At 42.0% G+C, this 25,729-nt stretch overlaps 1 protein-coding gene across 1 annotated transcript in view; it reads left to right on the top strand.

The window, feature by feature from the left end:
* LOC129708122 (dynein axonemal heavy chain 9-like) overlaps positions 1–25,729 on the top strand; it is a 295,482-nt gene that overhangs the window by 196,142 nt on the left and 73,611 nt on the right. The window contains exons 53-58 of the mRNA XM_055653686.1: positions 2,570–2,805; positions 6,783–6,905; positions 8,338–8,542; positions 19,016–19,180; positions 21,498–21,638; positions 22,281–22,451. Of these exons, the coding sequence (XP_055509661.1) occupies positions 2,570–2,805; positions 6,783–6,905; positions 8,338–8,542; positions 19,016–19,180; positions 21,498–21,638; positions 22,281–22,451 (1,041 nt within the window). The remainder of the gene's footprint in view (positions 1–2,569; positions 2,806–6,782; positions 6,906–8,337; positions 8,543–19,015; positions 19,181–21,497; positions 21,639–22,280; positions 22,452–25,729) is intronic.

The raw sequence follows: 25,729 nt of genomic DNA, 5'->3' as shown, positions 1-25,729 counted from the left end.
TTTCCTTCATAATCACCTTCTACTACTTCAGAGTGAGGCCAAACACACATTGGAGGAACAGCACCTCGTATTTTGCTTGGCCAATATTCCCAGCAGTGTGAATATTGATTTCTCCACGTTTTGCTCTTCTCTCCTGGAGATCTCTCTCCAATAACATTTAGGAAAGGAAAAATAAAAGAATACTGCAGAAACTGAACATCTGAGAGAAAAAAACAGAACTTATTGGAAAGGCATACGGTGGTATCTGTGGAAAGGGAAAGGGTTAAAAGTGGAAAAGCCTTATTTATGGGATCAGGGAGCCAAACTGCTATAATGCTATCTTTGTTGCACTGAATATTTTGCATATATCTGCCATCCAGCTCAGTCTTCTGAGCAAAACCAGTACAACTCTGTTACACAGCTTCCTTTACAGCAGGCATGGGGTGTAAGATTTTATAAAAGAATTAAGCTATGAGAAAAATATGCATTATTTTCTTTGTATTCCTCTTGAATGACATTGTTCTTACACCAGGTATTAAAATATCAAGGCCGTGTTAACATTAATTGGAAGTAAAAATAAAACTCCTGCAAGTGGCTTAGCCGTGAATTTCGTGGCCATGAAATTCCTGAACCATACAAATTAATTAGGTTTGATTGTTTCATCCCCATTCTGTGCTGAGTTTGTTAATCTCATTAGTGATAATAGAAGGTTGAACATTAGACCAACTATTTTGCCTGTCAGATCTTGGCTGGATTTTCCTTCAAGCTGTATAAAACTATTCCCACCACCTGGGTCTTGAGGCTCTCTTTAGTCATTGTATAGCACTGAAAACCTCACAAATCCATGCTTGAGTTTATCCGAGGTGTTTTCTGCAATTTTACTGCACTCAATGGTAAAGATCCAATAACCCACTTCAAATAACGGTGTAATAATCTGTCGGCGATGCTGTTGTATTCTTCAGCACTGATTTCACACCCACAGGAACTATGCCACTCTTAAACCATCAAAATGCTTTATCATTTTAAACTGCCTCGGTTAAATTTTTTTCTTGGCCTTCTCTGCTTCACTCCAGTTACCTCTTGTGTCTGTTATTTCCTATCCCTTGTACCATGCTAATGAATTAAAATGTAAATTTCTTATAGCTGCAGATAATACTGCTAACCAGAGCAGCACAGTGGCTTAAAGGTGGAGCTGCTGCCTTACAGCGCCAGAGACCTAGTAACAGAAAATAAACTTGCGGCTATTAAAAACATCTTTATTTTTGAAAATCCTTTATTTTTAAAAAACCCGTTGTTTTTGTAACTCACTGACCCCTAACTCCCTTTTTACAATGGACACAATTGTTTTGTATAGCGTTAGATAGAATATCATTGCTTCTCATTGATGAGAAGAAAATGTTGTTCTTCATCTAACGAGCCATACTTCAAACTCCTCGCTCTCTATTAATTGGTCTTTTTCATTCACCTCTCTTAAATGTTACCTCTCTTAAACATTATCACCTATATTTGTCCCTGCTAAATTGTAACTCCTTCGAGCTGGACCACCCAATTAATTTATTTCTGTGTCGGGAAAAAACTGCAGATGCTGGTTTAAATCGAAGATAGGCACAAAATGCTGGAGTAACTCAGCGGGACAGGCAGCATCCCTGGAGAGAAGGAATGGGTGACGTTTCGGGTCAAGACCCTTCTTCGGAATGATTTTTATTTATTTCTGTGTTCATCAATCCTTTCCTTATGTTCCTTATTTTGTAAACATCTCATTTTCTAAGAGCAAAACTGAAACCCAATATTGACTCTGATGGTACAAACCTACCTGTTATTAAATCAGTGTTGTGACGGTCTGCCCTAGTTTTTAGTGCATCGCTCATTTTTCTATCCATTGTACTACATTTCCTCCTTTGCCATAAGGCTTTTCTTTTTATACCTAGCATGTAATTGCCAATGAGCACTCCGAAATAAATTTCAATCATTAATTTCAATTAAGGACAGAATTTTATAAATGTTCTTATATTGATGTATTTTTTAATCTAAATCTTTTCAATTGGAGGATATAATATCTCTGGAGAGTTATAATGAATCTCCTAAGGGTTTATATAACTCTGTTTGACACTTAGATTGTTGGGATGCAAGTGAAAACCATCACAATTGTCCAGGATAGGCCTCACCAACCAGTGGGTCTTCCCTTGACATTCATATTTAGAGGTCAATTTATTACTTACAAATTTTTCAAGTGCTTTTCTTATAAAACATCTTCCAATAAAAACATACAGCATATATTGCATCTATTGTGTTCTCATAATCATTGTGTTTTAGTAATATCACCTTATTTCTCTCAGTTTATGAAGTTCAGTAAGTTGGAGCTCCTGATCTTCATTGGAAACTGTGCTGGTTTGACTGTGGGTATTCACAAATAGGGGTCATTTTGAGAAATTGGAACTCTGGCAAAAGTTAGCGACTTCAGAGAAAAAATCTTTTAAAAAATGCACTGTTTTTTGAGCTGATTTGAAAATCGTTGACGAGGTTTATGTAAAAGTTTTACCTGAGCATTGCTGCGACACCGTGATCCTCAAGGCCGTTTTCCTTTGTTAAGGTTCCAATCCCTGTGACCTCGGGTTTGGATCCCTTGACGATGCTCACAGATGACGCCGACATTGCGACCTGGCAGAACGAGAGCCTGCCAGCCGACAGGATGTCCACTGAGAACGCTACAATCCTCACCAGTTGTGAACGCTGGCCGCTTATGATCGACCCCCAGCTACAAGGTGTCAAGTGGATCAAAAGCAAGTATGGAGAAGACCTCCGAGTTGTGAGGATTGGACAGAGAGGGTCAGTACATTCTTTTTTTACTTCTTTGTTGTGAAAATCTGTTTCTAACTGGTCACCATCATTGAAGAATTGTGGAATTAGCATTTCAGTCTCAAGTCTAGTGTACGTTCCTAGTTACCTCAAGTTGATTTACTTTAGGATTTGGCCATCTAATAGCTTCAACCATTGGACATGAATGAAATGACTAGACCTCAGGTAGTCAGGGGTTATGGGTAAAGGCAGGAGGATGGGGTTCGGAGGGAGAGGTAGATCAGCCATGATTGAATGGCGGAGTAGACTTGATGGGCTGAATGGCCTAATTCTAATCCTTTCTCTTATGACCTTATGTGGGAGGAAACTGGAGCAGTGGGAACATACCCACGTGGATACAGGGAGAATGTGCAAACTGCACACAGATAGCACCCGAGGTCAGGATCAAGATAGCCCCCTGTTGCATTCTCATTTGTGCTGAAATGTATTTTATTAATCAATTGGGACTTTTGTACATTGTTGACAGGCAGCAGAACTTGGAGAAATGTTATCCTTTGTACAAGTTTGGGAGATATTCTTTCCCCTTCATGGCTTCCATGTTCCTCCTTCAGCAAGAACTGTTCTCTGGCTGTTGAAGATGATACATGCTTCACCATTGTTAGCCACCAGGAGGTGTGCCTGTCACACACCAAGACAGACATGTAGTTCATGTCTTCTATGACTTGGCTTCCTGTCCAGGAGTGAGAGCATGCTGAGATTGTGATGCTCATAGCCCTTTTATTAGTCTCTGCGCATTCATTTTATCGCTGCTCTCACTGCGTTGAAATGGATGAGGAGTGATCTAATCAAAGTCTGTCAAATGATAAATATGTTTGATACGATGGGAACAGTTTCCTCTGGGGTGAGTTCAGATAAAGAATTACAAATGTAGAAAATTGAAACTCTGCAGATGCTGTATCTGAAATAAGGACAGCAAATTGAGAAGGCTGGGCTTCTGTGGAGAAAGCAGCAGTATTAATGTTAATTATAGAAGCAAATTTGAACATTGGGGAGGAGAATGTGGAATTCTCCCACTAAAATCCTTTGGTTGGTGAGTGAAATAGCCTTATCAAAACTGAGATTGAAAATGAACTCGTAAATATTTTGTGGATATTCTTGTGGAATAAATATTTCTAGGTGTCCGGATTCACTGCCGACAATAAGAGTCAGAGATTAAAATGGAAATAAGGGATACAGTTAACATAGAAACATAGAAACATAGAAATTAGGTGCAGGAGTAGGCCATTCGGCCCTTCGAGCCTGCACCGCCATTTAATATGATCATGGCTGATCATCCAACTCAGTATCCCGTACCTGCCTTCTCTCCATACCCTCTGATCCCCTTGGCCACAAGGGCCACATCTAACTCCCTCTTAAATATAGCCAATGAACTGGCCTCGACTACCCTCTGTGGCAGAGAGTTCCAGAGATTCACCACTCTCTGTGTGAAAAAAGTTCTCCTCATCTCGGTTTTAAAGGATTTCCCCCTTATCCTTAAGCTGTGACCCCTTGTCCTGGACTTCCCCAACATTGGGAACAATCTTCCTGCATCTAGCCTGTCCAACCCCTTAAGAATTTTGTAAGTTTCTATAAGATCCCCTCTCAATCTCCTTAATTCTAGAGAGTATAAATCAAGTTCTAGAGAGTATAAACCAAGTACAATCCACACCTTCGGCCATTCAATCCACACCAACCATCAAGCACGATCAATCATGTGTACATTAATACTACTCTAACACATTTTATTCTCTTTGCAAAGAGTCTGACCCAAAATGGTACCTATCCATAGTCTCCAGAGATGCTGCCTGAGTGACTCGTAACACTTTGTGTCTATTTTTTGTAAACCGGCATTTGCAGATCCTTATCACAATGGACTACCGATACTAACAGAGAGATCAAGATACTTGAAGCTGCAGAATTCAATATTAAGTCCAAGAGGCTGCAACATGGACAGGTGGAGGATATAGTGTTGTTCCTAAGCTTGCATTTGCCCTCATTGTTTTGTTTTGTGGTGGAGGAGGCCACAGATCGATGGATCGGAGAGAGAGCGGGGTGTAGAATTAAAGTTGCAGGCAACGGGAAGTTTGGTGGCAAAGTGGTAGTCAATGGTTGCACCCGCAGATCTTTAGTCAGAGGGTGGTGAATCTGTGGAATTCTTTGCCACAAAAGGCTGTGGAAGCCAAGTCAGTAGACACGGTATTTTTAAGGCAGAGATAGATAGATAGATTCTTGATTAGTACAGGTGTCAGAGGTTATGGGGAGAAGGCAGGAGAATGGGGTTAGGAGGGAGAGATAGACCAGCCATGATTGAACGGTGGAGTAGATGTGATGGGCCGAATGGCCTAACTGTACACCTATGATGGAACACGAGTTCTGTGTTTGGTTTATCCAATTTAGGGGAGAACACCAAATGCAGTGCAGCAAATTGGAAGAAGTTGAAATGAATCACTCCTTCTCCTTGAAAGATTGTTCGTCTCTGCTCTGTCTTCAATAAGATTATGATTGATCTTTTTGCCTTGGTGCCATATTCTTGCACTGAGTCTACATCCTTGATTCTCTTAATATCTAAAAATCTATCAAAGTGTGTTGCCTTAAAAGCTGGAATTTCAATAGATGATAGTTGTCTGATTATCCACAAAATAATTAACTATGTCCTCTGTTCCTCGATTCCCCAACTCTGGGCAAGTGACTCTGTGCATCTACCAGATCTATTCCTCTCATGATTTTATATACTTCTATAAGATCACCCCTCATCCTCCTGCACTCCTGCGCACTTTTGAGATCTGCCTACCCAATGTTAACATAGAAACATAGAAACATAGAAACATAGAAATTAGGTGCAGGAGTAGGCCATTCGGCCCTTCGAGCCTGCACCGCCATTTAATATGATCATGGCTGATCATCCAACTCAGTATCCCGTACCTGCCTTCTCTCCATACCCTCTGATCCCCTTGGCCACAAGGGCTACATCTAACTCCCTCTTAAATATAGCAATGGACTGGCTTCGACTACTCCCTGTGGCAGAGAGTTCCAGAGATGCACCACTCTCTGCGTGAAAAAAGTTCTTCTCATCTCGGTTTTAAAGGATTTCCCCTTTATCCTTAAGCTGTGACCCCCTGTCCTGGACTTCCCCAACATCGGGAACAATCTTCCTGCATCTAGCCTGTCCAACCCCTTAAGAATTTTGTAAGATTCTATAAGATCCCCTCTCAATCTCCAAAATTCTAGAGAGTATAAACCAAGTCTATCCAGTCTTTCTTCATAAGACAGTCCTGACATCCCAGGAATCAGTCTGGTGAACCTTCTCTGCACTCCCTCTATGGCAATAATGTCCTTCCTCAGATTTGGAACCAAAACTGCACGCAATACTCCAGGTGTGGTCTCACCAAGACCCTGTACAACTGCAGTAGAACCTCCCTGCTCCTATACTCAAATCCTCTTGCTATGAAAGCCAACATACCATTCGCTTTCTTTACTGCCTGCTGCACCTGCATGCCTACCTTCAATGACTGGTGTACCATGACACCCAGGTCTCGTTGCATCTCCCCCTTTCCCAATCGGCCACCATTTAGATAATAGTCTGCTTTCCCGTTTTTGCCACCAAAATGGATAACCTCACATTTATCCACATTATACTTGCATCTGCCAAACATTTGCCCACTCACCCAGCCTATCCAAGTCACCTTGCACTCTCCTAGCATCCTCCTCACAGCTAACACTGCCCCCCAGCTTAGTGTCATCCGCAAACTTGGAGATATTGCCTTCAATTCCCTCATCAAGATCATTAATATATATTGTAAATAGCTGGGGTCCCAGTACAGCCTTGCTACCACAATGAATGAAGCCATTGAAAATAACTCCTACTCTTCTAGTTTTATGCTAGAATATTTAGGCTATTATAAAGTGTGCACATTCCTACGACATTAATGAAGATTAATATAAAAATGCTTCTGTTTTTCTATTTTAAGTTACCTCGACATTATGGAAAATGCCCTTGGAGCAGGTGAAGTGGTTCTGATCGAAAACCTTGAAGAAACAGTCGATCATGTGTTGGGACCATTATTGGGCCGAGAAACCATTAAAAAGGGCAGGTAAAGTTTTAAGAAGAACATATTTTTCATTCTTAATCATCTTTGGTGATTAGTGTAGAACATTTCAACTCTCAATCCCTGGAGCATTTTCTTTCAGAATCCATCAAAATCTATTTCAAGATTGCTAGCACAGAAGTGGGATAAATTTAGCTCCCCATCTTAACATTAAAACTACTTGAGCTCTGAACCTTTGTGCTAAACATTGACATAATAGATATCAAAATCCTTTGTTCCTCTGAATGGAACAATAGTGTAAAATCCTGAACTAAACTGTTTTTGAACTGGTTTCGATATGAAACTCACAAAGGTGAAATAGGTAACTTTATCAGCATATCCTTGCAAGGGTACGGAGCAGAGATGGCAAGATTAGTTAACAAAGAATATTGAAAGTTTGATCTGGGAAGCAAATGATTCATTTGAAATTCATATGAGCTATAGGAAAAAAGAGGAAATAAATTACAGGGGCAAAAAAGGGCCACAAAGGACCTTGGCAAAGAGGATTAAGGAGAATCCTTGAACCTTTTGAGTTTATTTAAAGTAGGAGAGTAGTTAAGAAAAGAACAGTTGCCCTCATGATCCAAAATGATAAGCTGTATGTAGAGCAAGATCCCAAATTAATGCTTCTGATCAGTATACACCAGGGAGCAGGACAGGGAGGAAGGAGGAAATGTTAGGGAACATTGGAGCAAAACATGGTGAAGAAATCCACAGTCTGATGTGATCTATCCCAGGATACTAAGGTAGCAAGGGATGAGATTTCTGGGACAATGAATTATAGTTGTACAGTGTGGAAACAGGTCCTACTTGCCCACACTGGCCAACATGTCCCATCTACATAAGTCGCCCTTGCTTGCATTAGGCCTATATTCCTCTAAACCTGTCCTATCCATGTACCTGTCTAATTGCTTCTTAAACGTTGCATATGACTGAGATTTCTGGATCATCCTCACCACGCGTGTGGTACCAGAAGACTGGAGGATTGCTAATACTGTTCACAGGAGGGAAAAGCCTGGAAAGTACAAGTCGGTGGGACACACATCGGGGGTGGAGAGTTTGTTGGAGAAGATTCTGAGGGACAGCATTTATTTTTATTTGGAAAGGCCAGGGTTAATTAGAAGCAGTCAGCATGGTTTTGTGCAGGTGTGATTATGTCATCATCTGAATTTTTTTTTGAGGAGTCAAAAAAGAAAATTGATGGTTTTGTGAACACTGCTTAAATGGACTTCAGCGAGACTTTTGACAAGGTCTGTGTGGTTTACTGAGAAAAGGTAAAAGTGATCTGAAGCATGTTGGCAACTGGATCCATAACTGGCTTGTTGATTGGGGACAGGACAGGATAGGGTAGTGGTGGATGGCATCTTCACTTCACATTCAATTATACTGATATTACTGATGTTGTGCTTGAACTAATGGCCTTCCTTTTCCAACCTAGGTGTATCAAAATTGGAGACAAGGAATGCGAATACAATTCCAACTTCCGCCTTATTCTACACACCAAGCTGGCGAACCCCCATTATCAGCCTGAAATGCAGGCACAGTGTACCCTCATCAACTTCACAGTAACGAGAGATGGCTTAGAGGATCAACTTTTGGCTGCTGTAGTCAGTATGGAAAGACCAGACTTGGAAGAGTTGAAGGTAAAGTAATCTAACCATGCTCTCCCAAAACTCTGTTCATGGCAGTAAGAATAAAGAAAGCTGGAAGTGCTCAGCAAGTCAGGCAGCATTGTTGCAAAGTGAAACTTTTTTCACACAGAGAGTGGTGAATCTCTGGAACTCTCTGCCACAGAGGGTAGTTGAGGCCAGTTCATTGGCTATATTTAAGAGGGAGTTAGATGTGGCCCTTGTGGCTAAGGGGATCAGGGGGTATGGAGAGAAGGCAGGTACGGGATACTGAGTTGGATGATCAGCCATGATCATATTGAATGGCGGTGCAGGCTCGAAGGGCCGAATGGCCTACTCCTGCACCTAATTTCTATGTTTCTATGTTCCTATAACCAACATATCACTTTTATAAACAGAAATCCGTGAGAAATCAAATGTGTTTCACATTACAAAGTAGCTGAAGAGAACAAAAAAGATGTCTTCAGACAATCAGTCTGAAGAAGGGATCTGTTCAGAACGATGATGTGTAGGAGTTGCTGGTTTACACTGAAGATAGACACAAAATGCTGGAGTAACTCAACGGGACTCAGCAAGTAACTCAGAAGGGTCTGAAGAAGTTGTCTCGAACCAAAACATCACCCATTCCTTCTATGCAGAGATGCTGCCTGGCCCGCTGAGTTACTCCAGCATTTTGTGTCTATGATCAGAAACATCGCTCGTCAATTTCCTCCTCAGAAGTTGACTGGCCAGTTGAGTTCCAACCAACACTTTGTGTTACGCTCAAGATTCTGGTATCTGCAATCTCTTGTGTTTACAAACGAATGTCTTTGATGGATGGACACCAATGACTGAATCACACAAGTGGTAGTGGCTGAGAGAGGGTGGTGAAGATGTGTTGATTATTACTGATCTGGCCTGAGGAGACATATGAAAGGATGTGAATGAAAGAGAAGGAAAGAAAGAAAAAAGGAAATAATTCAATTCAATTCAACTTTAATGTCATTGCACAAATACGAGTATGGGTACAACAAAATGCAGTTTAGCGTCATCCGTAGTATAGTGCAATATAGAAATAAAAATAAAAATACAGAATAATCAAACAATAATCGAACAATGTGGACGGAGAGACTGGAGAAGTCTATCGGCGGGACTCCGAGTTCAGCAATGTGATGGTATTATTGTAGAAGCTGTTCCTCATCCTACTGGTACAAGACCTGAGGCTCCTGTACCGCCTCCCTGATGGGAGGAGGGCAAACAGTCCATGGTTGGGGTGTGAGGGGTCTTTAATGATCTTCCCGGCCCGTCTCAGACACCGTTTTCGGTGGAGGGCATCCATGGCAGGGAGCGGGGCACCGATGATGTACTGCGCGGTTTTCACCACCCGTTGTAGTGCCTTCCTGTCCGCTACGGTGCAACTGCTGTACCATACCGTGAAGCAGGTGGTCAGGATGCTTTCGATGGTACAGTGGTACAGCGGTAAAGGGAGGAAAATGCAGGAACTATGAGATGCAAAGCACCTTCGATGCAGGTGTTGTAAATTGGAGACCTCAACAGTATATGCTGGAAATACACAGCAAGTCAGGGAGCATCTTTGGAGAGAATAAAAATTACAGGTCAATTACCTCTTATAAGTAATTTACCAGCACTGAACCTTCCCTAAGGCTTGGCCAACAACACTTGTTATATTCATTCTCTTTCATTCTCAACCATGCCACAGATATTCCCACTGTTCGACCTTACCTTTCTCTTCAGCTTAAAACAGATTTAATTTATAACTTTGCCAATGTTCTGATGATCTCCAATTAGTTCCCACCTCTTGCAGGCAAATTATTTTTTATCATTCCCGCGATATATCTACTCCTGATGTCTGGGACTGGCAATAACAATTTAATTGGTTTTTCGCAATGAGGAATGTCAAAGTTGGCTACTTTCCTCTCAGCCTATTCGCACAAAACAGTGGCTGTTCTGTCGTGACAGATTTAAATGTCATTGCTTTATTGATGCATGGGCTCAAATTATGATGTGGTTTCAGATGTAGGCATGAGAAGTAAAGAGACACTTGTTGGTTGTGCAATGGAGTACAGGGTTGGATTTTCCTGGGAGGCACTCCACTCACCACCCCACTCCCCCTTTCCCTATCTACCTCCAAAAGGCTGACCTCACTGACCCAGCAGCAATACTCAGAGCAATCATTTCAGACTGATCTCATAAGTTCATAAGTGATAGGAGCAGAATTATGCTATTTGGACCATCAAGTCTACTCCACCATTCAATCACGGCTGATCTATCTTTCCCTCTTAACCCCATTCTCCTGCCTTCTCCCCATAACCCCTGACACTCATACAAATCAAGAATCTATCCATCTCTGCCTTAAACATATCCATTCACTTGGCCTCCACGGCCTTATTCCTGTTCCAATGAATCCCACATCTCCATCCAGGAAACTTCCCTGGAAGTCTTTAATAGGTCAAAACAAGCCCAGATCCCAACCTTTACCACCTGTGAAAGCTATTGATGTTGTTTTTCAATGTTCTTAAAACATCTTTGATTTGAAGATAGACACAAAATGCTGGAGTAACTCAACGGATCAGGCAGCATCTCTTTCTGTCCTGAGCCTTCTCCACTGTCAATGTGCAGAACTTCTGTTGAAGAGAGGAGGAGAACTTCGTCAAACTCTGCATTACCTTGAGGAGATTTCGCAGTGGAACAGACCTGATGTGTAGGAACTGCAGATACTAGTTTACACCGCAGAGAGACACAAAATGCTGGAATACTCAGCGGGTCAGGCAGCAACTCTTTCTGTCCTAGGCCTCCACCCCTGTCAGAGTCCCCCAATGACAGTGGAAGGGGTCCTTTGATTTGAAGAAGCATTTCCTGAACAAGGGGTCACAGTTCCAGAACCAGGGGTCACAGTTTAAGGATAAGGGGGAAATATTTTAGGACCGAGATGAGGAAAACATTTTTCACACAGAGAGTGGTGAATCTCTGGAATTCTCTGCCACAGAAGGTAGTTGAGGCCAGTTCATTGGCTATATTTAAGAGGGAGTTAGATGTGGCCCTTGTGGCTAAAGGGATCAGGGGGTACGGAGAGAAAGCAGGTACAGGATACTGAGTTGGATGATCAGCCATGATCATATTGAATGGCGGTGCAGGCTCGAAGGGCCGAATGGCCTACTCCTGCACCTATTTTCTATGTTTCTAAAATTGGAAATAAAAAACATATAAATATTATTTTTTTAAAGAAAGTGAACTCAACTGAAACATGTATTTAAGATCATTACATTAAAAAAAAGTAATTAAAAAAAATAAAGATTTGCCTGATTCCAGCCTGTCTTCCACACAGCCAAACAATACTTATTGAAATAAATATGCTCATGGATCCTGTGCACTGAGTCCCTTGTGTAAGCATTAAGGGGTCTGATCAAGCTTCTGCCATGTCGTGGTACTCCATGCAGAGTAGAGTGATGGAGCACAGCCAGGCAATAGTAATTGGGTTCACCAGTAAGTTCCAGACCACTGCATCTGAACAAATGTCGCACGATTTGTCAGCTCTGAAGCAGAAGAATGCTGTGACAGACTGAACTGCCAGCAGAACTGATCAAATTTAAAACACAAAGCACTGGAGTAACTTTGTGCATAAGGCAGCTTCTCTTGAGATGCATGGATAGGTGACATTTTGGATCAGGACCCTTCTTCAGATTGATCGTAGTAGAAATAGAAAGATAGAAACATAGAAAATATAGAAAATAGGTGCAGGAGTAGGCCATTCGGCCCTTCGAGCCTGCACCGCCATTCAATATGATCATGGCTGATCATCCAACTCAGTATCCCGTACCTGCCTTCTCTCCATCCCTTTAGCCACAAGGGCCACATCTAACTCCCTCTTAAATATAGCCAATGAACTGTGGCCTCAACTACCTTCTGTGGCAGCGAGTTCCAGAGATTCACCACTCTCTGTGTGAAAAATGTTTTTCTCATCTCGGTCCTAAAGGATTTCCCCTCTGCCCTTAAGCTGTGACCCCCTTGTCCTGGACTTCCCCAACATCGGGAACAATCTTCCTGCATCTAGCCTGTCCAACCCCTTAAGAATTTTGTAGGTTTCGATAAGATCCCCCCCTCAATCTTCTAAACGGTGGAGATTGGACAAAGCCTGAGAAGTGATAGATGGATACAAGTGAGTTAGACACAAAATGATGGAGTAACTCAGCAGGACAGGCAGCATTTCTGGAGAGAAGGAATGGGTGATGTTTCGGGTCTGAAGAAGGGTCTTGCCCCGAAAAAAACACCTATTCCTTCTCTCCAGAGATGTAGCCTGAACTGCTGAGTTACTCAGGCTTTTTGTGCCTATCTTCCATTTAAACAAGCATCTGCAGTTCCTTCCTATCCTTTAAGCGTGGGAAGTTTTGTTTCAGGTCATAATAGGTTCCTACCCGAGCAATAATGATGCTGATAATTTTTGCATTAAATTGTCAAAACTGCCAAGAAATTCTATTTGAAATGTTAAGTGGAAAATATCTCATAAGAGCAGAATGAGAAGTTCTTCAGAAGCTAGAAGGTGCACAGCATCCAATTGTGGGAATCCTTGGGCTAAGGTGATCCAGGAACAATTTTCAGAGCAGTCTGCGTCAACAAAGCTGTCACTGACAGTGGCACAATAGATTAAGCTACCAATACAGGCAAATCTAGTCCAGAATCTCCACGTTGCTGATAAAACTGTTCCTCAATGTGTGAAGGTAGAAATGAATGCTTAATAATGGAATAATTGTGTTGTAAACGAGACACTTTAAAAATATATTACTTCACATTTCTTATGCAATTATAATAATGCACTTTATCATGACTTGTGGATATTCCTGGATATTTTACTCATCTGAACATTAGCACATTTTTCCTATCAATATCATCTCTTCATGGGAGATGATATCCAGGGAGAAAATGGATTTAATAATAAGCCAAGAATGTACTTTAGTTAATGCAGTCCATGCTGGAATAGGAGGGGTAAGATAGTTAGGATGCATTTAACATATCAGTAGGATTAGATATGGTCTCTGGCAATGTTTCATCTATGTGACAGGCATTTATCTCAGTGTAATATCATTCTATTTAAAAAGGAATACATTTAAGACTGATTTGAAATTAATTTACTCTCTCTAATGAACATGGCAAACTTCAGGTAGAGTCATCTTGCACATTTCTTAAATACAGTGTTTGAATTGCGTGGGATAAATATGTTTTTTTAATTCAAATCCAATTCAATTAAAACATTCTTCTAATAGGATTCCATTGAGCATAATATTTCATCTATTTACATATCCCTCTATTTTTGAATTGCAGCAAATGCCAGTTTCTCAATTTATTCACCAACCATTAGAATATGACATATTGGCATAAACATGAATACATTTTCCTTACAGTCCTAATAACTAGCAGTTATTACAAATGCATAGCTTGTATTTGGACTGATATGTATAAATGAATTCAGTAGCATTAACATGCAACTCTGAAGCTCCTCATTTATTTTGGCAGCAAACCTCTGGAACTTGTGGCTGATTTTCCACCAAGCCGCACACATAGATCTAACAACCTTTAACAAGAATATCCTCTTTTCGATATTTGCTGCATTAAGGCAAGTTAAGCAGGCCCCTGTACCCAGCGGCTATGATGTTCAGATATAAGATGGCTCATCAACCCATTAGATTATGATCTTTTCAAAGGCTGCAATGTAGGAACAAGAAGGCAAACAATTCCAAATATTTATTGAAGAATTATTGTGCGTGTGCGTGCACATATGTAGACAAACACATTGACAGACACGCACACAGACAGACGCACACACATACACATGCAGACAAGTCATTTGTTAGAAGATATTAATACAAAAATAACCATTAATCTTGTAAGAAAATGCGGGGCTGTACACATACTTTATTGCGGGGCAGATTTATAATTAGCTTAAGTCCGTATCTGCTCGTGCTTTCACTTGATTCTGTTGGAGAAGGTTGCAACTTGCTGCAGTTGACGTCTTTTCCACTGAATCACTATTAACCAATTTGAACCTTCCTTATATACTACACTTTTATTGATACGCTGCGGTTGTTGTCAGTTTCATCATGTTTTCACTTTGTAGTGATTATGAGCAAATTCTCCATAATCCAGGCCTGTGTGATAGTAAGCCCATTACAATGCAGCCAGCCCTCGGGGTTATGTACATGAAGGGTGGGGAATATTACAATGGCCAGGGATGGGGTTGGTAACCCTGGTTTAGAAACATAAAAACATAGAAAATAGGTGCAGGAGTAGGCCAGTAGGCCATAGGATTTAATGAAAAGAAGACAGAGGTGATATTGTTTGGTCCAAATGGCTGCCGTGAACCTCCCCCTGTTGACTTCAGTCCCCTGGCATGGTATGTGAAGCCAACAGTTTTGGACCTGGGTTTTAGGATGGACAGTGATTTTAAATTGGATCATCAAATAGGCGCAGTGGTAAAGTCCAGCTTCTTTCACCTAAGGCAGCTGGCAAAGGTGAAGCCCATTCTTGAGCGGCAGCATTTTGAAACAGTAATCCATGCCTTTATAACATCTAGGCTGGATTACTGTAACGCACTCTATTTTGGAGTTGCTTGATCTTCACTGGCTCGTCTCCAGTTGGTTCAAAATGCTGCTGCTCGCCTTTTAACCGGAACTCTAAAGAGGGAGCACATATTGCCAATTCTGGCCTCCCTACACTGCCTCCCGGTGTACTGTCGAGTTCATTTTAAAATTATTTTATTTGTTTTTAAATCTCTAAATGGGCTCGCCCCGCCTTACCTCTCTGAGCTGCTCCACCCATACGCTCCTGCCCGGTGCCTCAGGTCAGCTGATCAGCTGCTCCTGGAGGTACCGAGGTCTAAGCGGAAGCTCAGAGGGGATAGAGCCTTCTCTGTTGCTCCTCCAGCGCTATGGAACACTCTGCCATTGCACATCAGACAGGCCCCCTCACTGCCCATCTTCAAAACCAGTATTAAAACACATTTATAGTCCTTGGCCTTTGACCCTGCTTGAGACTTTCCTCCTGTTTTAGTGCTTTTAATGTTTTTAATTTTACTATTTCTTTTAATGTTTTTATTGTCGTGTAATAATTTCTTGTCCATGATTAGTCATGTACAACACTTTGTTGCAACGGGGGTTGTTTTTAAAGTGCTCTATAAATAATGTTATTATTATTGTTATATTTGAGCCAGCACCGCCAGATCATCTTCAATATGATCCTGCTTTTTCCCTATATCCCTTGATTCCGTTAGCAACCTCAAAATAAAATCCATCACTGGTTATTCCATTTCCCAAATTAGTAAGACTTTTGCACCTGTGTCTGTAGCTGAAAGTGATCTTTGTTTTATGTACTTGATGGAGGACAACTGATGTGAGGCAAAATACTCAATGCCTTCTCTCCCTTCCTCTCCTAAATCTGCAAACATTTCATTTTATCAATTACAAACTTTTCCCCCTTCCTTAATTTTCACGAAGACCACCTCTGCTACACATTTATATTTGGCGAAGATTCAACACATGGTCCGAGTTGGGATTCTGGAACATTTGGGAACATTCCAGACATCTAGCCTGTTCAATCCCTTAAGAATTTGATATGTTTCTCTAAAGGGCCTGTCCCACTTGGGCGTCATTTATGAGTCATTTACACAACATAATTTACGTGTCACAACGCACGACACGTGCAAGATGTGCATTACGCGCGCGTGGTGACGTAGGCAGGGACACGCACGGCGCCCCAGGTTTTTGGGATCCACGAAAACTTTTCGCGCCACCTGCGTGACACGCAAATGACTCCCAAGTGGGACAGGCCTTTAAGATATCCTCTCATCCTTCTAAATTACAGTGAATACAAGCACAGTCGACCCATTCTTTCATCATATGTCAGTCCTGCCATCCCTGGAATTAACCTGGTGAACCTACGCTACATTTCCTCAATAGCAAGAATGAGACCAAAACTGCAGACAATACTCCAGGTGTGGTCTCACCAGGGCCCTGTACAACTGCAGTAGGTTCTCCTTGCTCCTATACCCAAAATCCAAACCAGAAAAGGAACTGAGGCAGGCACTTGCTGGGTTTGGGGTTGTGTGACTATGCCTATGATAGGACATATTGTGGGATAATCCACAATTACAAAATTCTTAAGGGGTTGGACAGGCTATGCAGGAAGATTGCTCCCGATGTTGGGGAAGTCCAGGACAAGGGGTCACAGCCAAAGGATAAGGGGGAAATCCTTTAAAATCGAGATGAGAAGAACTTTTTTCACACAGAGAGTGGTGAGTCTCTGGAACTCTCTGCCGCAGAGGGTAGTTGAGGCCAGTTCATTGGCTATATTTAAGAGGGAGTTAGATGTGGCCCTTGTGGCTAAGGGGATCAGAGGGTATGGAGAGAAGGCAGGTACAGGATACTGAGTTGGATGATCAGCCATGATCATATTGAATGACGGTGCAGGCTCGAAGGGCCTAATGGCCTACTCCTGCACCTAATTTCTATGTTTCTATGTTTCTATAATGTCCATATTCTCTTCGGGAAAGGATGGATCATCAATTCTGTAAGATATGAGGTTACAAATGGTCTCGATCAGCTCCAAACTGTTGCCAGAGAATAGCTCCCAAAGAAACAGAATTTGTAGTAGAGTTTGCAGGCATTATCATTTGTTAGCAAATATTTAATCAGGGGAAATTTCTGTTCATCTATTAAATCTCTTATCCTTGAAATGCAAAACAAAATTGACACCTCAGTGCACTTCCTGTGCGTGCAAAAGGAAACTGATAAGTTACTGATGATTTTATTGAGGAGCACCTCATAGTCGAGAGGAGAAAGGATCCAAGTTAGATTTTGGGTAAGCTCCAGGGCAGGGATGAAAAATATTGAAGGTTTCTCCGAATACATCAGGATGGATAAGAATGATGCCAGGAAGAGAAAACCTACCCATAGGTGGTGGCAAAGGATGTTACCCAAGGGGATAAACTATTAGTAACTAAGGTGAGACCAGCAATTTGGAGGGAATAGAGTTGAGCAGCAAATGGGTCTCCTGGCTGGTAGGTGCTTTAAGAAGCTGAATTAATTTTCAGCGATGTGTTGGTTTACGATGTGGAGTTCTGGTCTGTGTACAAAAAGGAAAATGATAATCAGTGTTTCATATCACTTACTTCCATATTTGGGAAAGCCGGCTATTAATTGTTGGGCCATTATATTGAGACTCAACCCATACATCCAGCAATACCTCAGCTCCCTATTCTGGTAAGAGTCCAGAAGTAGAAATAATTAGAAAATATCCCGGGTATCATATACTGTAAATGCTTTTACTTAAGGGTGTGTCCGTGTGATTAGATTGCATCTCAAATCATTTTACAGGGATTTCAATAATGGGTTGCAGAAATACAGAAACAGGATTTCAATAATGAGTTGCAGAAATGCAGAAACGGGAATCTCCCTTCCAAAATTAGCATCATGCTTCTTTTAATTAAGAGTGTCAGAAAGACAGCATTTTTTTTCCAGATACAATTAGATATAAAAGCAGAAAGATAATGTCAAGTTATGGCCTATGATGTGGAGTTATGATCTCTCTACAAAGAGGACATTGAAACAAAGCAGAAAAGATGTCACATGATGTAATTAAAATTGAGAGATTAAACAGATTGGGACTCCTTTTACCAGGGAAAGGAAGACTGAGAAGCCACAATAACAGCCTTTAACATTTAGAACCAGCACATCAGAGAAACTGAATAAGCCTTTCCCCCCCCTGTGTATTATTCCTCAACAAAGGGCCATAAATGTAAGATAATCAGTAATGGATCAAATAAAAACATCTGAAATGAACTTCTTTGCACAAGATTGAGGTCAATGTGCTGCACATGGATATTTGAAGCAGATATTATTCATGCATTTAAGAATAAGCTTGATACATGAGAGTAAAGGTAGTGGAAGGTATTACAGATGTAATGTATGAAAATGCAATTAGAGTGGGAGCATGTGGAGAATACATCCCACTATAGATCATTTGGAACAAATTGTTCATGTCAATGTTGTAGACTTTGTATACGACTCCCCTTCTCTCTTAACCCTAAGAGGCAACAATTCAAATCTACAGTTGTGGAATATCATTTGTGGCTCATCCAATATTTTAAATATTGGAACAGGTGTAAAGTGATGATGTCATTTGTCCCCAAAGTGTTGTTCCACTCCAATGAGGATATGAATAATATATTATTAACCCCATTCTAATTAGCAAAATTATAAACACTCTGCACTCTATAATTGCAGTGTTCTTCTAATTAGGTCACTGGAGTGATGTTAGAATGAAAGTATTAACCATGCATTGTATTGTACAGACAGGATCCTCATTTTTGCAGTCATTTGTAATTTTAATTGGCTGGGGCTTTCATAAAAGATTTGCTCCCCTGCAACTTTTGCTCTTGTGGTGCATTTGATAGTCTTAAAATATGACTGAGATCCCTGTGGTATTCTTCTCTCTCTGTAGTCCAACCTAACAAAGCAGCAGAATGGCTTCAAAATCACCTTGAAGACCTTGGAGGACAACCTACTTTCCCGCCTCTCCTCCGCTTCTGGAAACTTCCTCGGAGACACGGCCCTGGTAGAAAATCTGGAGACGACTAAAAGGACTGCTGCTGAGATTGAAGAGAAAGTGAGGCCAAATCTAGCTACAAATTGAATGTTATTTGAATAGCCGTGCATTCAGACCTATATGTGTGATTCGTGATGAATAAGGGAATGTATTAAACGTCAGTATGTTTGTATAAAAAATTGTTGAACACTATGTAATAAAAAAAATAACTGCATTTGCTAGTTTACAAAAAAAAGACACAGAATATTGGGCCAGGCAGCATTTCTGGAAAACATGGGTGAATACTATAGCCAGTCTGGAAGGAATTAAACAGGTTATTGACCTTTGCTTCTGCCAAAGTCTATTACAAAATCCCTCAGAAGTCAGTTTAGCAAAGAGCCTATTGATGAGGAGTAAAACAAGAAGTGCTGGAAGAACAGAGAGGGTCAGGCAGCATCTGTGGAGGGAATCGACAGGTGACAATTTGGGTCAGGACACCTCTTCAGACTGATTGCGGTGGGTGGCGGGGGGGGGGGTTTGCGTCAATGTAACATGACCCATCAACAAGGGAATGCCAGATAAATGTGTGAAGAATTCAAATGTAGAATACCTGCAACAAAGTTGGAGTAATTGAATGACATGAAGATGGGAATATGACTACTCAAAGATCCAATTTGGTAAACGTTCCTCAATTTATATTTGGAAAGAATTCCAGAGAGAAAGGTTGGAAATTAATAGATGCATATTTCTGTGTGGGAGTGCAGGTTTCAGAAGTATATATCCAGTAAAGCAGGATTGTGGATGGAGCATGACCAATGTTACTAACATACAATGTACAATGTAGTTAATTAGTTCATCTGCTTTGTTTAAGGCTTATGAAAATAATATTTTGAAGTGCCGGAGAATGCGTTTTTCTCTGCTGCTTTCTTTAAGCATGCTGATTATTTCCAGATGAGAATACACACCAGCCACAATGTATCATTTGTAAGAGTGATTTAATGCAGGTCTTAAAGAAAAGAGCCTTTGAGCAAGATAAGATTTTGTTATTTTCACCCCATAAATTTGATCAAAATGTTTAGGAAGGGACTGCAGATGCTGGTTTACTCCTAAGATAGACTAAATGCTGGAGTAACTCAGCAGATCAGACATCATCCCTGGAGAGAAGGAATGGGTGATGTTTCAGGGTTAAGGCCCCTCTTCAGACTTAGGGTTCCTCAGTCTGAAGAAAGGTCTCGACCCGAAACGTCACCCATTCTTTCTCTCCAGAGATGCTGCCTTCTACCAAAATGATGTTTGACTGATTGGCATTGGCAGTGGGAGGAAATGTTCACATCAAGACCTGCTTTCAGCGAGGCAACTCATAGGAGTGCAGTGTGAAACCATGCACAGTGAGTCAGGTGAGCAATCAAGGTATCAAGGTATTTTATTGGTCACATTCACATACATCCAGGTGTAATGAAGTGAAATGCGTTTTGCCATTTAGCAGCACAAAAAAAGAATACAGACATAACACCAATGAGAGTCTTAAACACAAAGAACATCCCCCCACACAATGGCTCCCACCATGAGGGAAGGCACAAAGTCCAGTCCCCAACCCCAGTTCACCCATAGTCGGGCCTATTGAGGCCTCCACAGTTGCCTCTACGGAGGCCCGATGTTCCTGGCCGTTCTCGCCGGGTGGTGGTGCTCTGGCGTCGGGAGAGTCCTCACAGCGGCCTGGGAACTCTGGGTGGTAATCAGGTCCACAAGCCTCCAAAATTCATGCAGAGAATTTAAATGTAGTGTGTTTGTGAGTGTTTGTGTCGTTGGTGCACACGTGTGCATGCGTGTTTGTATTGGAAATTTGCACTCATTTAGGAGTCAGACACTGAGGATACTGGGTTGCCTCTCCGAAACCCGCACAACCAAATTGCTGCACTCCTCCCAGACCGTCACAGTGTTTGTATTTTATATTATGTACAAGAAATTAAATGAAATTATCTAGATCAGCTGCAAGATATAATTTAGAAGCCCTGATGTGTTAAGTCAGAACACCTCAGGATTGATATGAGACACTTCCCTTCCAACTGAATCTGAGCTCTGTGTGTGTGTGTGTGTGTTAGGATTTGGATGCGGTGCAGGGCTGTGCTGCTTTGGGATTTTACCTCGATTTCAAAGACGTCACGCATTGCTCTTCCATATAGCCATCTGTGTGAACATTACAGCATTCAAAGGGAAACAGCTTTTGCCAACTGCTTCTGCATGGCATCATAAAATCAGGAGGTTTTGTTGAGCCGAGCCTTTGCACCTGAAATTGTTAGCAAGGGTGATCCCCAAATGACTCTTTACAGATTCCATGCGTTTGTTTTGTTAATTAAAACCATGTTGTTACCAATTAATCATCTTCTTTCTCACGCAGGTAAAAGAGGCCAAGGTAACAGAACTAAAGATCAATGAGGCACGAGAGCATTACCGGCTAGCTGCTGGCCGAGCCTCAGTCTTATACTTCATCATGAATGACCTGAATAAAATCCACCCCATGTACCAGTTCTCCTTGAAGGTATGTATGTACAAGCTCAACGCATCTTACCCTTGCTCCCTGCTGTTCCATTCAGCTGATGAACTACCTCAGTAAACTATCCTGATTGTTTTAATTTCCCCCCCCCTCCCCCTCCCCATTATCTCAAAATCTTTTATATTGAAAATATGTGCTCATAAGTTGAAATATGGAAATAGTTGAAATAGTTAAACCAGAACTGTAATGGGAGAGAGAATAAGTTCACTTCAGTTCAGTTTCGTTTATTGTCACGTGCGCTGAGGTACAGTGAAAAGCTTGTTGCGCGCTAACCAGCCAGGGGAAAGACCAGACATGATTACAATCGAGGCGTACATATTGTACAGATACATGATAGGGGAATATCACTTAGTGCAAGGTAAAGCCTGTAAAGTCCGATCAAAGTAGTCTGAGGGTCCCGATGAGGTAGATAGTAGTTCAGGACTGCTCTAGATTCCAAGAAATTTGATTCCAAAAATTAATTCCAAGAAATGTCATTGAATGCTTTAAAAAATGACATTTTGATATTAAATTCAAGCAAAGAATATAACGCGAAATATATCGTGATGTTCGATGTTTTTACAGAAAAGATGGCAATACAACGTTCAGTAGCATAAGTTGTGAATAAGTTGTTGCTGTTTTTGTTAGGCTTTTAACGTGGTATTCCAAATGGCTGTGAAACGAGCACCCACTGATGAAGTCCTCAAGCAGAGAGTTGTCCACTTGATCGACAGCATCACATTTTCTGTGTTTCAATACACTACAAGAAGCTTGTTTGAATGTGATAAGCTCATCTACGCAGCTCAGGTCACCTTCCAGGTACGTACGAATTGTTCTGCAACTCATTTTAATTCTTATTCATCTTAACACTTTTCCATACAAGGCAATTCTTGTCATAGAGTCATAGAGTGATACAGTGTAGAAACAGGCCCTTCGGCCCAATTTAAAAAATAAATTGAATAGGCATATGGATGAGAAGGGAATGGAGGGTTATGGTATGAGTGCAGGCAGGTGGGACTAAGGAGAAAAAGTTGTCCGGCACGGACTTGTAGGGCCGAGATGGCCTGTTTCCGTGCTGTAAATTGTTATATGGTTATATGGTTATACCTACACCGGCCAACATGTCCCAGCTACACTGGTCCCACCTGCCTGCATTTGGTCCATGTCCCACCAAACCTGTCCTATTCATGTACCTGTCTAACTGTTTCTTAAACGTCGGGATAGTCCCGGCCTCAACTACCCCCTCTGGCAGCTTGTTCCATACACCCATCACCCTTTGTTTGAAAATAGTACACCTCAGATTCATATTAAATCTTTTCCCTTTCACTTCAAACCCTTGCCTCCGGTCTTCGATTTACCCACTCTGTACGAGACTCTGTGCATCTACTCAATCTATTCCTCTCGTGATTTGATACATCTCTATAAGATCACCCTAGTCCCAGCCTACTCAACCTCTCCCTTTAATTCACACCCTCTAGTCCTGGCAACATCCTCTGTACTCTTTCCATCTTGACAACATCTTCCCACCCTGCCTGCGTTTGGCCCATATCCCTCCAAACATGTCCATCCATGTACCTGTCAAACTTTCTTAAACATTGGGATAGCCCCAGCCTCAACTACCTCCCCTGGCAGTTTGTTCCATACACCCACCACCCTTTGTGTAATCTTGGGAAGACACAGCACTGCAGATGCTGGAATCCTAAACTAAAAGTAGAAATTTGCTTGAATTATCCAATGAATTGGGCAGCATCTGTGAAGAAGTTTCAGCATTAAGATATTTCATCAGAACCCTCCTTACATACCATGTGTCCTTTAAGATGCAGTTTGGTTTTCCCAATGGCTTGCTGGATAAATGCACTGATATAAGGTCATAAGTGATAGGAGCAGAATTAGGCCATTTGGCCCATCAAGTCTACTCCGCCATTCAATCATGGCTGATCTATCTCTCCCTCTTAACCCCATTCTCCTGCCTTCTCGCCATTACCTCTGACACCCGTACTAAACAAGAATCTATCTATCTCTATGACTTCAAAATATCAATTGACTTGGCCTCCACAGCCTTCTGTGGCAAATAATTCCACAGATTCACCATCCTCTGACTAGCCCAGAAAGTTTTTCCACTCAATGCTAAATCTTGCCCATCTCAGCCAGGCTGCAATGTGAGGACACTGTTCAGTCACATTTCTCTTGGCCCGTTGATATTCTATATTGAAAACGGAATGCAGGTAGATATCGGGGAGGCATTTATAGTACAGGTGTTACCTCATCACACCCTGGCAACTGTTGTGGACAGAATCTACATTCGTGTCTCCTCTGTGTTCCACCATTCTGTTCTTGATTCCTCTCGCCCCAGATGGGACAAGATAGAGATTCCCCGGCCCTCACCTTCCCTCCACCAGTCTTGCACCCAACATATCATTCAACATGACATTTCCACCACTTTCAACGTGATCACACCACCAGCCACTTACCCATTCCCATCACTTCCCGCTTTCTGTAGAGGCCATTCCCTTCAACTCCACTTCCCATTCCCACATTGGCATTTTTGTCCTGTACTTCCACCATTCCCCTCCCCATGCTCCATCCCACCCCAGTGTGTACTCGTTTCTCTCACAATCTCCCACCACCCTGTCATTTCCCCTCCTTCATACACTGATCTCCTTCCCCAAATGCTCCATATCCCTTTTATCTCTGCTCTTTCCCCTCTCCCCTGTCACACCCTCTGGCTATACATTTCACTTCTCTACTTATCTGCAATCCTTTTTTGTCTCCATTTCACCTCTAGCATTTGTCACTTACTCCACCCAACAGCCAAACACCTCCACTACCTCATCTGAACCACCAAACTTGCCAGCTGTTGTTCCTCCTCCCCTACTGCAATCAGTCTGAGAAATGGTCGCGACCTGAAACACTGTCTGTTCATCCCATTCCCAGATGCTCTCTGCCCATTGAGATCCTCCAGCACTTTGTGTTTTGCTGAATGTGTCATTACTATTGTCCAGGGTGCTGGTGAGACCACAATTGAAACAGTGTGCATTGTTGTGGCACCTTTTACCAACGGAAGCATGTAGTGGCATTGGAGACAGTTCAAAGGATGATCTCCAGGCTAATTACTGCCATGGGAGATTATGTTATCAAGAGCGACTGCAAGGTTTAGTTCTGTTTTGCTTAAAGTTTAAAAGTATTAATGTGCCGTCCCACTTAGGCGATGTTTTTCGGCGACTGCCGACCACTGTCACAGTTGTAGCAGGTCGCCGAAAAAGCAGCAACCGGACCCCCTCTACGACAATGTCTACGACAACCTACCACCTCCACCTCGTCGATGTCAAGCTACGGCAAGCTACCGACAACTGGCGACTCCATCGTCGCGACTTAGGACGTCCACCTACGGCCACACCGAGGGCAACCTACAACGGCCAAAGCTAAACTACGTCACCCGCGACAAGCTACGACAAGCAACGACCCTGTTGGTGAAAACTGAAGACAATTCAGTCGCCGGTACCTGTCGCCGGTTGACGTAGGTAGTCGCCAATGAAGTTCACCACAGTCAGCACCCAGCGACAACCAACGTCACCTGGCGACAACCTACGACAGGACCTACGACAGGAGAAGTCAAGCTACATCAGGCCCACAGTCGCAGAAAGTTTTGAACATTTCAAAATCCAACGGCGACCAGAAAAACGTTACAACTCTTTAGGCGACTTCAGGAGACGACTCACGACCATACAGGTGGCACCATGTGAAAACAGCCTAGTCGTCTGTAGTCGCAGAAAATATCACCTAAGTGGGACGGGGTATAAGGGTGTCCTTATTCAAACGTAAAGATATGATGGGATAGGTGTTGAGGTATTTTCACTGGTGGCTGAGTCATGAACAAGGGAACATAGTTACAAAACAATGGGCCTATATTTAAAACGATGGCTTGAGAAATGTCTTCTCCAAGAGGTAGTGAATTGCTTGAAGGCAGTGGAGGCAAGATCCTTAAACAGTCAAAGTAGATATATAAATATTAACTATTTGAAAGATTGAGTCACAGAAGAGGAGTTGAGGCCAGCGCAGATCACCCATGATTCAATACTAATTGAATTGCCACACTA

This window comes from Leucoraja erinacea, chromosome 23, assembly GCF_028641065.1.
Source record: "Leucoraja erinacea ecotype New England chromosome 23, Leri_hhj_1, whole genome shotgun sequence".
NCBI lineage: Eukaryota > Metazoa > Chordata > Chondrichthyes > Rajiformes > Rajidae > Leucoraja > Leucoraja erinaceus.
The sequence above is the reverse complement of the archived record's forward strand: the minus strand, read 5'-3'. Positions and strand labels throughout refer to the sequence as shown.